The sequence below is a fragment of the Rattus rattus genome, chromosome 17 (genome assembly GCF_011064425.1).
Source record: "Rattus rattus isolate New Zealand chromosome 17, Rrattus_CSIRO_v1, whole genome shotgun sequence".
Lineage (NCBI taxonomy): Eukaryota > Metazoa > Chordata > Mammalia > Rodentia > Muridae > Rattus > Rattus rattus.
In genome coordinates, this window is record NC_046170.1 from 19,267,341 (window position 1) to 19,282,013 (window position 14,673).

Genomic DNA, 14,673 nt, shown 5'->3' on the forward strand with positions numbered 1-14,673 from the left:
GGTCAGGGAGCACTGGGATGGAGAGTGGATGTGCTGCGTGGAAAAATACAAGCAGGACACCCCACAGAGGTCAGGCTCCTCCATCAAGTACTGGGACTGAGGTTTCGTAATGCTCTAGTTAAAGGCAGGCAAAGTGGCATTCTTCCTCTTTGCTGCTCCCTTCCCTTATCCCCAACACACTCCTCCTTCATTCTAGTTAAACATCAAATAATCGAATATTTAAAGTAAAACAACAAAGTGTGAGTATCTTGGTGTTCTGTGGGACGTCTGGGAGACATGTCCACAGGCCCAAAGCCAGCCTCTGCAGTCTGAACCCGGGGCTATATTTAGGTGACTGTGTGGATCCTGTAGTTTCTAAATGCTGTAAACATGTTGATGTGGTTATTTTTAGCTTTCGCAGACCTTGGTGACCTGCTACGTTAGCTGGCCGGTAGACGGAGGTAGCTGTGGCTGTGGCCTGCACCTCAAATACTCCACTGTGTCAATGGCTCTGACTGTCTCCCAGGGCTTCCGGTGCATTCAGAGCGTGTGAGTGTGTAGGCTGTCAGCATTACCTACCCAGTGAGGTCGCACGTGGTGACTATACTGCTGTCTGCCGGGGTTCATTTTGTTTCTATGAACCGTGTGACTTTGGCCATAGTTTTGATTCCAGTTGAAGATATATCATATGCTGCCACTTGGCAGAGGACCCTAAACCCTGCACCCGTTTTCTCATTGCCCCGACCGTGCCCTGACCCTCCGACATTGTCATGTACACAGATCCTTGCTGCTGTCCTTACCTTCAGTCCGTTGTACTCAGTTCCTGCAGGGCAGAGGTTAGGAGGTGTCAGTGTGGTAAGGGGCGATGGGAAGCTGACAGGAAACAGGAAGGCAGGGCTCAGCTAGGGCTCAGCATAGAATGGACCAACTAGTGCAGAAAGAGGTAGGTAAGACGTAGTCAACAGCTTTTCTTGACCACCAGATCCGTGCAGTCTCTGCTGCTTACATGAGTGGGACATTTTCCTCGAAGAGCCATGCCTGAATCCCTGGCATTGCCTATGAGCTGGGCCTTCCATGTTTGCATTACAGAATTCACTTCCTTCTCTGTGAAGGCGTTGCTGTCTTGAGCCAGGCTTTCTACCTGGTGCTTGTCCTTGGATAAGGTCAGTTACTTTGTAGGTTGCAGGAAGCAGTACCTGAAGGGGTGACCCTAGAGAACGAGACTTATCGCTGGAAGTATTTTACTGAGTTGTGCGTTCAGAAGAGTGGTATTGAGTGTCGGCAGACTCAGTTCATGTTAATACCATCATGGCGATCTATTTTGGATTTGTCTTGCTAATGCTTTCGGTGATTCATATGAAAGTGATCTTTTTGAACTCTGTCCCAGTCTTTAAAACTACTCATTTATGTATTTACTTGTTTTTATGGGTATGTTTGTGTGCCTACTGTACACATGCCCACCACATGTGCAGAACCCCTGAGAGTTTAGAAGATGACATTCCCGAGGCACTGCAGTTATGAGCTGCCAGGAGCTGACCCCAGGTCCTCTGCAGGAGCGGCATGAGCGCTGGACTGATGGCCCGCCTCGCTGGCCTGGTTCTTACTGTATGCTCTGCTTTAGTGAACATTGTGAACTCGCCTCACAAGCAAAACACCTTACAGTAAGCATGATAGTCAGCATGCTGTTTATACGCTGAAAACTCAGAAACAAACAAACGTACGTTTTAACCCAGCAATAAAGATTTTGGATTGGGTAGGTGAACAAAAAATAGAACTGAGAAATAAGGGTTTGAACAAAAGACAGGTTTTTTTTTAATATTTTTATTATGTGTAGTTACGTGTGTGTGTGTGTGTGTGTGTGTGTGTGTGTGTGTGTGTGTAAGCTGCACACGTGTACCCAGGGACCTACGGAGGCTGGAAGAGGATGCTGAGGCCCCCGAAGCAGGACGTATACGTTGTTGTGAGTGTCTGACATGGGTGCTGAGAACTCTCGTCCTCTGCAAGATCAGTGCTCACTCCTGACTCCCCAGCGTCTCTCCAGCCAGAAGATGGAATGAACACAAAGCAAAAAGAATCAGGATTGTCGTTAATGTTTTGATGGACTTCGTTGTTGTTGTTGGCTTTGGTTTAGTTTTGAGACAGAGTCCTGTATAGCCCATGCTGGTCTTAGATTCACTCTGTAGCTTTGTGTGAACTTTTCTGGGGAGAAAGTCTATTCACCCCAGAAAGATACCAGCCATGGACTGAAGATGTGATGCGCCCACGTCGAGCAGGGTGAACTTAGAGGAGCACAGGCAGTTTGCGAGCAGCCAAGCCACTGTACCACTGAAGAAAAACCGTTTCTCTTCCTTCCAGCAATATTAGCTGTCAGTCAGTCTTTGAGGGTTGGGGCCTCATGGAACCTTTCCTTTCCCTGTGGCTCCGTGTTACAGGCCCAGGCCTGTGTAGAAGTCTATAGATAATCACAGCTGCCGAGGATTATAAAGGGTAACAGCCAGGCCATGGCTAGGAGACAGCATTCTACAGCGTAGAGTTTGACCTTGACTGGGAGATGCTTCTGTTTGCATATCCCAAATGCTAAAATCACAGGCGTGAGCCAACACGCCAGGTGCTGGGTTCATGCTTTCTAGGCAGCCACCGTACCGACTGAGTTATATCCCAGCCCAGGACAGACACGCATTGTGATTATAGCCCTACTGGTCTGCAACTCACTTTGTAGACCAGGCTGACCTTGAATGTGTGTGCCACCCCATCAGCACCATTTTCTTACATAGAGAATTTATATAGAGAAGGCCATTGTTTTCCAAAGAACAATGGAAGTAACCCAGGTAGCATGCATTCGTTGTGCAGAGTAGACACCCCAGCTTACAGCAGTGCAGAGTTTAAACCGTGATCATTGTGGGTCTCATCCTTTGGAGCCGAGCTTTGTAGCAAGATGCTGTCTCACACATGAGCTACGGAATTGTCATTTCAAGCTGAGGCATCTACAAGACAGCTGCAGGCCACAGCAGCCAGATCTAAGTGAAGAAAATCAGCTCTCTGTTTGCGACGGCCATTCGTGTTCTGCTTCTGCCACCCCCACGCCTGCCCTGGCATGTTTGGGGCTCATGACGATGTGTGTACCCTTCGGCTCTGTTCAGCTGATTGTCTGGGTCTCCACCTAGGCACTCAGCCCACCTCTGCCTTCCTCAGCGCTGTTTTGACTTTGTAGTTGTAGCTGGTGGTCTTTGGTGGTCCCTGTTAGAACCCCTCGCCCTCTCCATACCTGGCTAACCTGCTTCCGTCCGGGCCGAGCTTGTGAACTCAGGTCTCAGAAGTTCACTGGAGCCTGAGAGCCTGGAGCCAGGCACCGGCCTGCAGCTTTCCCAGCGTAGCCTTCTGTTTATATTACCAGGCTAAAGTTAGCACAGTGGGACAAGTCGAAAAAACGGTGACCATGGTTTGAAAACAGGAAATTTTAGGCTTCTGTGTGTGGGGAGCAGACGGCCGTAATGATAGAGCTGGCAGGGTGGAAATTCCCACGAAGTCTGCTTTTTCCTTACTTTGCTGGAGGGGAGAAGATAATGAAGCTTCCTGGAAAACAACCGAGCGTTTTCAAGCGCACGGCTTGCTTTTGTCCTTGTTCGTGGATAATTTGTTTTTCTCCATTTCATTTTGCACTTGGAGCGGTATTTTGGAAATTTTAGTAGTTTTAACGGAGAAAACAAATCCCGAGGCACGTACTTGATGTTTTCAGATATTTAGGCCTCTGAGTGTGTGCCCTGTAACTGGCAGGGCTCTGAGGACAGTGAGAGCATTGTGGATGTTCGCTGGGGGAGGGAAGCGGTGTGAGAGCATTGTGGATGTTCGCTGGGGGAGGGGAGTGATGGGCTTGTCTATTTTAAGTGTCCCCGGCTTTGCTGGCTTGTTTGTTTTTAACCCCTGTATCCAGTCTTCAAAACCAAGTCTCTGTCTAAGCCATTTCCTGACTACACTGCTTCCAGATGTATCCTGGAATTCTATATCTGAGAGAAATGTTAAATTCATCCACTAACTGCAGAGGAACATTTCCAGGCGACACAAACTTTTCACTTTATGTACACCATGCCTAGATTTTTTTTTAAAAGTATATTTTCTTTTTCAAAAACGCTTTTTAGGTGTAAACTGAAAATATATAACATTTCCCATTATAGAGGCAATAAACGGAAAAGCATTGATGAAAGGGCCCGTGTACTTGTCTGAAGCTCTATAGTCCCTGTTACAAACTCCTCACAGCTAGCGTTGAGGTGTACGTGCCTTCAGATCCTTTCTCTAAACGTGTTGACGTGTACGCAGACATGATTGCTTCAGACACATGGAGCCATGCCTTCCATACAACTCTGCAGCCTTGGTTTGATCGTGTTCGGTAGCTGAGAGTGGGTCTCAGGATGACCACTTGATAACAACCCAATCTGACTGAGTCTCTGCAGTCCTCCTGCCTCAGACACCTTTCTTTCTTTTTCATTTAACAGTGAGCATTTTTCAAACGTTTTCCATATTTTTAAATGGTTTGCACAGATTTATTGGACAGGTATTGTATAATTTAACCATTTTTCTGCCCCTTAGTCAATAAAAAACCCAGTGTTCTCATGGATTAATTGCAGCACTCAGAAGGCAGAGGCAGGATGACATAATGAAACAATCTTGAAAAACAAACGAACAAACAAACAAAACTAATTCAGTGTTCTCACTAGTCCTGGTAATCAATACTGCAATCCTGTCACTTGGAAGGCAGACACAGGAGTTATCCTCTACTACATAGCAAGTTAGAGGCCAGCCTGAGCTATGTGAAACTCTGCCTCAAAAGTCTAAAACCAAACAACAGAAGCTCTAGCATCTTCACGACAGTTTACAGATTTCTGAGGTGACATGTAAGGTCTGCATTGAGCCTGTCAGAGAACTCTCAGGCCATTGTTTTCCCCACAGAATATCAGGTGTGTGGTACCTTTCAGGAGACATCAAAACACGCCCCACTGTCCCCTGTCCCCAACACCACCTCAGGCAGAGGCTGATGAGAGATCTGAGGCCATTTGCATCCTGTCCCCAGAGGCTTAGTTAGACTTAGGCAACCACCGAGGGTTCCGGAGAATTCTCCCTCGCGTCTCCCTCGCGTCTGTTAGCAAGCGGGACTGTGGGTGGGTTCTGTAGATACTGTCTACCAAGGGCACAGAGGAGCAGGGAGTAGCAAGTACCTCTATGAGGAAGGGAGCTGAGGGCTTGTTTTGTTTTCAGACAGGGTTTCTCTATGTACCCTTGGCTGTCCTGGAACTTCTTCTGTAGACCAGGATAGCCCTGAATTCACAGAGCTCTACCTGTCTCTTCCCCCCATCACTACAATTAAGGGTGTGGGTGCCATCTCGGCTGAGCTGGGGCTTAAGTGAATGTCTTGCTGTGGGGTTTGAAGGAACTTGATGGGTGGGTGAGGAGTGAAGTATGAGGGTGTGGAGGGAAGAGCTCAGGAGACACCTGGTTTAGAAGACGCAGGCTTGTGCCCATCCTGTAACGGATGCTCAGGCTGCGCTGTCTTCCCACTTCTGGCCTCGTTCCTGGAGGTCTCTCACCGAGTTCCCTGGCTCTCTGTGGGGATTTGGTAGGCAGAAAGCACTGGATTGTTTATATCACGCTCTCAAGACCGTAACAATCTGTTACCTGTTGGTGCTGATCCGTGGTCCCGCATGGTGCTGGGATATGGCTCAGAGGCATTGGGACACTGTGCAGTTTGGAGGTCAGCTACTCCACGGGCACCGAGCCCAGCACATGTCACACCATGGTGGGGTAGCTGTCCTGAAGGCATCACCCCCCCTCCTGTAAAGCAGAGTCCTCCGGTCATTTGTAACCATGGAAGGCTCCCAGAACGAGTGTACGGCAACGCTGAACGTGAGCGTCACTTAGGCATGTTCTGGAAACTTGCTAACAGCATAGCACGGAATGGTGAGGAGCTAGTCTGGGTGGGAATTCTAGTGACAGGACGCCATCTGTCCTTTGTGCCACTGTGTTCCGGACTGTTACCCGGTAGCTGAGAAGCCTCTTTTAAGATCTCGCCAAAGCATGACAGATCCGCCTTGAGCTTAACGTAGCCTTTGTTTGTTTGTTTGTTTGTTTGTTTGTTTGTTTTTAAATTTGCTTAAGTGTAGACGTGCTTATACGGAATTCTTTTCAACTGAAGTTCATAGACACTTCCTGTGTGCATAGTGATTGAAAGGAAATTAGTAAAAATGTATGGACCGCCGTCCTCTCCTGACATCCAGGCAGGTCGTGCTCAGACCAGCGTCCCTGTGATGTGCAGGTCATATGAGAATGTCTGTTTTTTCTAACCTCCAAGGGTTTACCTGCATCTCGAGCAGTGACTGATACAAGCTCCCCTTGGAGCAGGGGGTGGGGAAGGAGGAAGGTACAGAAGAGACAAGACTTCCCCAAACCCCAAGTAATTGGGGTGTAAGAGTGTGTGACTGGGAAGGACTGGAGGATGGAGGGCCCCAAGCCAGCCCGGGGTGGTCCTGAGAGGACTCGGCTGAGTCCAAGGTGGCTCGTGTGCCAGAACAGCATGTGCTGTGGGGCCAGAGGCAGAAAGACCCAAGAGGATGGCAAGCCTCTGAGGAGAGGCTCAGGTCATTGTGCCCTCTCATAGAATTTGAGCTCTCTCCTGTGTAGAGAGCGGACAGACAACCAGGGAGCAGAGGGAGCAACTAGTTCAGCGTTTGGGACGTCCAAAGCTTCATAGATATGCAGACTCACTGGACGGCCATAGCTTCATAGATATGCAGACTCACTGGACGGCCATAGCTTCATAGATATGCAGACTCACTGGACGGCCATAGCTTCATAGATATGCAGATTCACTGGACAGCCATAGCTTCATGGATACGCAGACTCACTGGACGTCCATAGCTTCATGGATACGCAGACTCACTGGACGTCCATAGCTTCATAGATATGCAGACTCACTGGACGGCCATAGCTTCATAGATTTGCAGACTCACTGGACATCCATGGCTTCATGGATACGCAGACTCACTGGACATCCATGGCATCATGGATACGCAGACTCACTAGACATCCATGGCTTCATGGTTACGCAGACTCACTAGACGGCCATAGCTTCATGGATACGCAGACTCACTAGAGTTGGTGTTGCATTGATCATTCATCTTGAATAAGTATGGAAGACATGATGACCACACCATAAGTTGTGTGGTTTTTCTCAACCTTATGGCCACTGTTTCACTATCGGTATATACATCATGGACGTCTAATAGAATGGTTTCTCATGAGATTTTTATTTAAAATTGATCTGAGCATTTGCTTTTGAAGATTTCAAGAAAACTCATCTGCTTGGTCTGTTACTCAAGCAAGACTGGAAGGCAGTGTCCAGCTGTCTCTGGGGCTCCCGAGACAGCAGGGTAAAAATAGGACAAACTTTAAGAATCCCAGATATTCTCAGATAACAAAGACTGGTTTATTCGGGCCTGTTTTGTGCTCAGACAAAACAGAGAAGCCTTTGTGCTGTGATTAGCCAGGGTGCTGATGACGGATCTCCTGTCAAGCATCGGGCTTTATTCTGTGACTAAATTGTGCTTTGTCCCACCATCCAGAGAACCTTTGTATCTGCCTTGTTAAAGTGTGAGTTTATGTAATTGCTTTTGTTTTTCGCCGTTTCGTTGGTGCCAGATTCAATGAGAGTGACTCATTTTGTGACCCAGACAAACACTCACATTTGGCCCATGTTAAAAATAAATAAACAAGTGGCAGGTGTTGCCTGCCTCGCTTCTGTGTCTTGATGCTGCCGCTTCCTGTCTGAGAGCTGAGGTCTCAGGTAGTGGCTACTCAGCTCCCGTGGTCCACTGTGCCCAGGCACTTTCTGAAGGCCTCTTGGATGCTGGCGACAGGAAGGTCCAAGTGAGGAGATCAGGTTCAGTGAGAAGTAGAAAGTGACACTTAAGGTGTCTCGAAGGCACACGGAAGAGCACACCCCGTCGCTCCCGGCTCTGTACTTCTCACCACACAGCAGTGACTTTACCCGTGTCTTTCACATGTGTGCCCGTTCAGGGGCTCTTTTCCTCAGGGAGATGTTTGGAAAGCACTGATCAAATTTTAACGAGACCGTGGTTTCATTAACTATTCCCCCATTTTATGTCCCCAAACTGTACAGCCTTATTTCCTTTGGGAAACTCGGAAAGTGGCCCAGGAAGGAAAGGCCCAGAAGGTTGGGAAAGAAAACATAATGGGCGTTTGGAAAGAGAACACAGGGAGAGTTTGGCCTCCCAAAGACAGGAGGCAGAAGTGATGGTTGGTGAAGGTGTAAGGGAGGGTGGGTAGAAGGTCCTTTTGAAGGATTGTGCTCAGAGTAGGGATGTTCAGTTGAGAAAGTACTGACCAGGCAAGCACTGGGACCTGCATCAGACTCCCCAGAATCCATACAAACACAAACACAAACCTGGGAATAGAGGGGGTGCGTATAGACCCAGCCCTGGAAAAGTTAGCAGAGGCAGATCACTGGGGCTCAGGCCAACCAGCTACCCTCCTGAGAAAGCTCCAGACCAGTGAGAGACCAAACTAGAAACAAGATCAAGATTGAGCTCCACCTCCTACATGCATGCACAGACACACATGTGCACACACACATACACCCATACCTAAAATGGTTAGGTGAACTGGGCAGACCCAGCAGTGGGTGGGTTCAGGGTGGGGCTGCTGACCCCCCACAGCCCCCAGCCTCGGAGGCCCTCACTGATGTGCAGCCTAGAAATCGGCACCTGTACCACTGAGGCTGAGCCACAGGGGGATGGATGAATTATGTTCAATGAATTATGTAGTAAGGCATTTCAGAAAGATTTCCTTGCGAGCCATTAAAGTTTCAAAAGTCATTTCTGTATTTAAAGACAGAACCTCGCCAATCTGGGGGAAAAGCACTAACCAGAGAGAGGCTCCTCTAATGGCCTTGCATAAAGAATACTGTTTTCTGACTTTCTACTGCTCCATTGCTGTGTCAGCCTTAACATTTGTGGATTCCCTTAAAGGTCTGAGGGCAGAGTCTGAGGTGTGCTATTACACCTTGCGAGAGGCGATCGTTTCTCTATGACGGCTGTTGGTTATTAGAATGAAATGAATGGTTTTATAACTCAGTGCTACATTCCTGTGCATCTATAACCTGTGACTTCCTAGTCCTCGGAACGTCCACAGAACTCCATGTTACCTTCTTCTGGCCACCTTGATTCTGTCCTTGAGAAGCTAATCTAAACATTGATGTTAGTGGCAGGGACGTGAAGTTTGGTTGATAAGAGTGCTTGTCGCTTCCCCAGACCCTGTGATGCTTTCCTAGTACCTCCATCCAAATCTAAATATAAAGTTTGATTAGTGTGGAGGCTAAACCCAAAATAAGTGCTCGAGAAATGGATATTGTGTTAGTGATTAAACCTTCTTTCTTTCCCGTATTTTCTGAATAAAATGAAGCTGGTTTTGAGTTACTACTATAATGCCTTTTAGTTTAATGTGGCACATTTGTGATACACAGAAGTTCTGGAGCACTTGTCATGTTGCTTCTGCTGGCTAGAACAAGTATCAGTAGATACTTTCTGATGAGCACACATCTCTAAGTGTCAATGGAGACACCGAGTTCTTGAGTTGGGGGCAGTCTTAGGTTTGCAGCACAAGCATAAAGCTCACTCTTGGTCTGATGAGACCTGGGGCTGGAGAGATGGCTCAGTGGTTAAGAGCCCCGACTGCTCTTCCAGAGGTCCTGAGTTCAAATCCCAGCAACCACATGGTGGCTCACAACCATCTGTAATGAGATCTGATGCCCTCTTCTGGTGTCTCTGAAGACAGCTACAGTGTACTTATATATAATAAATAAATCTTTAAAAAAAAAAACAAACCAAACCCCTATTGGATGATAGATGGACTCTGAAAACACTGCGAGCCCAAGCTGACTTTACCCTACTTGTTACTAAAGGGACGTGCACTTCGTATAGGTACAGTTCTCTGAAACTAAAACACTGACACTGCTTTAGTGAGGTGCTGGGCAGCCATAAGCAGTGGCCACACGTGATGCCCTAGAGCTGCAGAAACGTGTGAGGGTGACCTCATCTCCCAAGGGCACCTGTGTGTGTCCGCAGAGCAGAGACAAGAAGGGTGGCTGGGGCCTTCTGGCCACCTGCCTGCCTCTTTGTTCAGTGAGAGACCTTGTATTAAAGGGATATGGCAGAGATAAGAGAGAACAGGTCACCTGACATCCTCTTTGAGCCTCCATGAGACCTGCTAGATGTTTTCCTGGTTGCTTCCCTGAGATGCTAGCAATGAGCTGTCATTTCAATTGCCAGTCTGTTGTTCTAAAACTACAGAGATCTGTAGTCCTGAATTGTTATGCTTCTTTTCCTAGCATGTACATAAACACGCACACGCATGCGTGCAATTTAGATCTATACTCAGTCTTTCCTTTTATCCTTACCGTCCCTAAAGAAGGCCAGGAGCTGAGTTATTCTAAAGATGACACAGTAGTTAAGGACACTGGCTGCTCCTACAGAGGACCCAGGTTCAGTTCCCAGCACCACATGACAGCTCACAACTAGGCCGCAATCTGTTTCTGGATTTAACTAATGATTCCGATAACAAGATCGCAGTATCTGCCTCTCGTGAATGCTTTCCTTTGCTCAGCATGATATCTGTCCTTGTCCTTTGGCTAATGCCATTTCCCCAACATTATTCGTTGAAACAATTTTATATTTGGCTTCATTTGCTGTGTCATATGAGAACTGAGACAAGATACAACTTTTTTCCAGACAATGCATTCATAAAATTAGCATAATAAACGTGTTCCACCACAAAATGTTTCGACCTGACGGCAAGCGGTGTTTTGCTTGTTTCTAGGCGTGGAAGAGAAGGTGGTTTGTGTTGCGCAGTGGCCGTTTGACCGGAGACCCCGATGTCCTGGAGTATTACAAAAACGATCATGCCAAGAAGCCTATCCGGATTATTGATTTAAATTTATGTCAGCAAGTTGATGCTGGGTTGACATTCAACAAAAAGGAGTTTGAGAACAGCTACATCTTTGATATCAACACCATCGATCGGATTTTTTACTTGGTGGCAGACAGTGAAGAAGACATGAACAAGTGGGTCCGTTGTATCTGTGACATCTGTGGGTTCAATCCCACAGAAGAAGGTGGGTCCAAGGTTTCGTTCTGTTTACGTAGTTTAGTTTATTATATGTGTTTGGGTATTTCGCCTGTGTGTATGTCTGTGCATCACGTGCACGCAGTGCCTGTGGAGATTAGAAGAGGGCGTGGACCCCCTGGACTGGAGTTACAGATGGTTTTGAGTGGTCCTGTGGGAGCTGGGAATTGAACCATCGTCCTAGAAGAATGGACAGTGCTTTTCAGCACTGCTCCATCTCTCCAGATCCAGAGTTTAAGGCTTTCTTATTCAGTTAGCGCAATCCCCCTTTTTGGGGGGGAGGGTTTGGAAATGTTACAAAATTGTTGTTTCAGTTATATGCAGGGCACTGATATTTTGTCTTTACAATAGGAGTTTGACACTTAGAGCAGGCATTGAATGCTCCAGGCAGTTTAGAAGGCAGTCGTGCAGGTTTTGAGAGACTCAAGTGTTATGGACCAATCTAAATAACTGTCTGCTTGAAGAATTTGGGGAGGGGAGTGCCATGTGCATGCCACCGTGTGAGTGGGGGTAGGGTGGGGTCAAAGGACAATTTATAGACGTCTGCTTTCTCCTTGCACCCTGTGGGTGAGTCCTGGAGACTGAGTTCAGGGGTGGTCAGTCTCGGTGGCAAATGCTTTAACCTGCAGAGCCACTGTATGTCATAGGTGTGACATAGGCTTTATTCTCACTGCTCCCCCCTCACCATCCCCTCCACGGCTGTCCCTTGAGCTTTCCTGTCAAGCGCCTCCAACAGTCATCTGCTCCCCTCCCTTTTGACTACTTCCCCACACCACCGCCACCATGTCCCTTCCTACTTTCACGAAAAGGTCACGTTTTAAATGGCTGCATGGGAGATAAACTTACTGAGTGCTTTTATTTCTCTCATTTAATTAAATGTTTTCCTTGATTTTTAGGTGTTAGGACCCCTTGGTCATGGTGTCAGTTTTAGCTTAACAGGGCTAGTTTTCAAGATAAAACTCGAAGCAGCGGGAACATTTTAGTGGCAGAACTCCAGAGTCCTTAGAAATGGGTGACCAATATACCTGGGTACTTTGTTCTTCATAATCGTGTAGGAAGAGTAGAAGATGGTAAGCTAATTCATAAATCGTTATTCAAATATGAAATTGTGGTTTGTGAGCCGGATTCCAGGACAGCTTTGCTAAGCCTTTGTATTTGGCCCCTAACCAACCAATCCCTCGTGATTTCAATCTCCCCATACTTCCTGCAGTTTATGAACTATATCTAAAGAACTATATCTAAGTAATGGCTTTAAAATCAGCCCTTTCTCCTGCGTTTGTGGTGCCCAGCTTCACTGTAGCTCGAGGCGGATGTGGGCTCTCAGCAGTAGAGCAGAGTCTGGAGCGGTCATCCTCACGGGTTCCTGTGTTAGTGGAAAGCGTGATGATTGTGTACTGTGTGGGTGCAGTACCAGCAGAGGCCAGAAGAGGGTATCATCCCATGGAACTGGAATCCCAGACAGGGTTTTTGTTTTTAATGTGTCTGGGTATTTTGTGGTAATGTGTGTCACATGCACACCTGGTACCGGAGGAGGTCAGAAGAGGATGCAGGGATCCCTAGGACTAGAGTTGCAGACAGTTGTGAGCTAGGGTCTCTTGACCACTGGGCCACCTCTCCAGCCCCTCTATCCCCAATTTTATATGTCTGGTGTCCAACCATCCCTCATAGCTAATCCCTAAAGAGCAGTAGGTACTTTGGCCTTTCTTAGGTCTGTCCCTAAGGCCTGTGCTCTCCATTTCAAAGGCTGAATATGCACTGTTCTTGTCTCAAAAGTTGGCCGATACCTTGAGACGCTTTTAAACTTGTTTGAGTTTCAAGCCAGATGTGGGAAGAAATCGACTATGCTTGGACAGCACTGTCTGAGAAAATAAGTCCCCTGATCCCTCTGAGAATAGCGAATTTTCCCCTCAAAACAAAAGGAAAGGGGAAAAATCTGACCTGTGTTTTGATTCCGGGAACCTCTCAAAATATCATTACCATGTTGTTTCCGCTGCCCCAGGTGACCACCGCTGTTGTTGAACACTGGGAATGCTGGCAGACGGTCCTGTTTTTACATTCTAGCTCACGGAACTCTGCGTGGCTCCCACTAAGGTTTTTCTTTAGTGGATTTGGGGATAGAAGCGGGGCCCTTTTGTTTTTCTTGGAGATGTGCAGATTGACTATTTTTTGGTTTGGGTTCACCAAAGCGGAAGCTGTTAAATTTGCTAAACAAGCACGAGGAAGCCCAGCCAAGGCTGCAGGAAGCTCCCTGACATCTAGCAAAACCTCCAGGCTAATTTTAGGGCATGAGCTTATTAGCAAACTGCCCGAATTGCTTTTCTCAAAGTGTCCGGATCATAGTATAATTTTTAAATGCAACTTTCCATCTGATATTCTTGCCTTTAGTAAGATAGACTGATACTTAAGAAAAAACATAGGCTGAGGACATTCCTCAGTGGTGTGTTTGCCCAGCAGATACCAAGCTTGGGGTTCGATCCTCAGAACAGCATGAACGCAACATAATGGTACATGCCTGTAAATGTCAGCACTTGAGAGGTGGATGCAGGAGGATCAGGAGTTCAAGGTCATACATAGAAAACCATTGCTCAGAGGTGGATGTCATCTTTTCTACAAAGCAGTATTAACCAAGGACATCCGAATTTCCTTTTACTGGGCTGGAGAGATGGCTCAGAGGTTACGATCCCTGGCTGCTCTTCCAGAAGACTCTGGTTTCAATTCCCAGCAACCACATAGCAACTTAAAACTGTCCTTAACTCCAGCTCTGGGGACCCAATACCCCCTTCTGACTTCGGCAGGCACCAGGCAACCTGGTTTGTGTGTGGTGCACAGACATACAGACAAACAAGGAAAAAAACACACCCTTCATGTAAACTAGTAGGTAAAAGTTACTTTAATTTTTTTTTCTTTTTACATTTGTTTTTTAATGAGAGGTTTCAAACAGAGATCCTCTGCCTCCTGGGTGCTGACGTTACGCCGTGCATCACCAGGCCCGGCTCTTGGCACTTTTTTTTTTAAGATTTATTCATTTATTATATATAAGTACACTGTAGCTGTCTTCAGACACACCAGAAGAGGGCATCAGATCCTTTTACAGATGGTTGTGAGCCACCATGTGGTTGCTGGGAATTGAACTCAGGACCTCTGGAAGAGCAGTCGGGTGCTCTTAACCGCTGAGCCATCTCTCCAGCCCCACTGTTTTTATTTAATACTCGTTATTACTGCCGCGTGGGCGTGGGTTGTCAGTGCAGTGCTTAGAGGCTTTTGTGTCCACGTTTGTACACGGATACACATACCTGTGCGTTAAAGTACTAGCTCAGATTAACATTCCAGGATCCATATCCCAGCAAAGAATCCTCTTTCCTAGAGAAATCCCACCTCAAAGTAGATTTGGGATATTTTTTTAAAGATTTATTTATTTATTATATATAAGTACACTGTAGCTGTCTTCAGGCACACCAGAAGAGGGCATCGGGTCTCTTTACAGATGGTTGTGAGCCACCATGTGGT

At 47.0% G+C, this 14,673-nt stretch overlaps 1 protein-coding gene across 2 annotated transcripts in view; it reads left to right on the forward strand.

The window, feature by feature from the left end:
* Gab1 (GRB2 associated binding protein 1) overlaps positions 1-14,673 on the forward strand; it is a 108,856-nt gene that overhangs the window by 65,636 nt on the left and 28,547 nt on the right. For both annotated transcript variants that reach the window (XM_032887426.1, XM_032887427.1), the window contains exon 2: positions 10,861-11,155. In XM_032887426.1, coding sequence (XP_032743317.1) covers positions 10,861-11,155 — 295 coding nt within the window. The remainder of the gene's footprint in view (positions 1-10,860; positions 11,156-14,673) is intronic.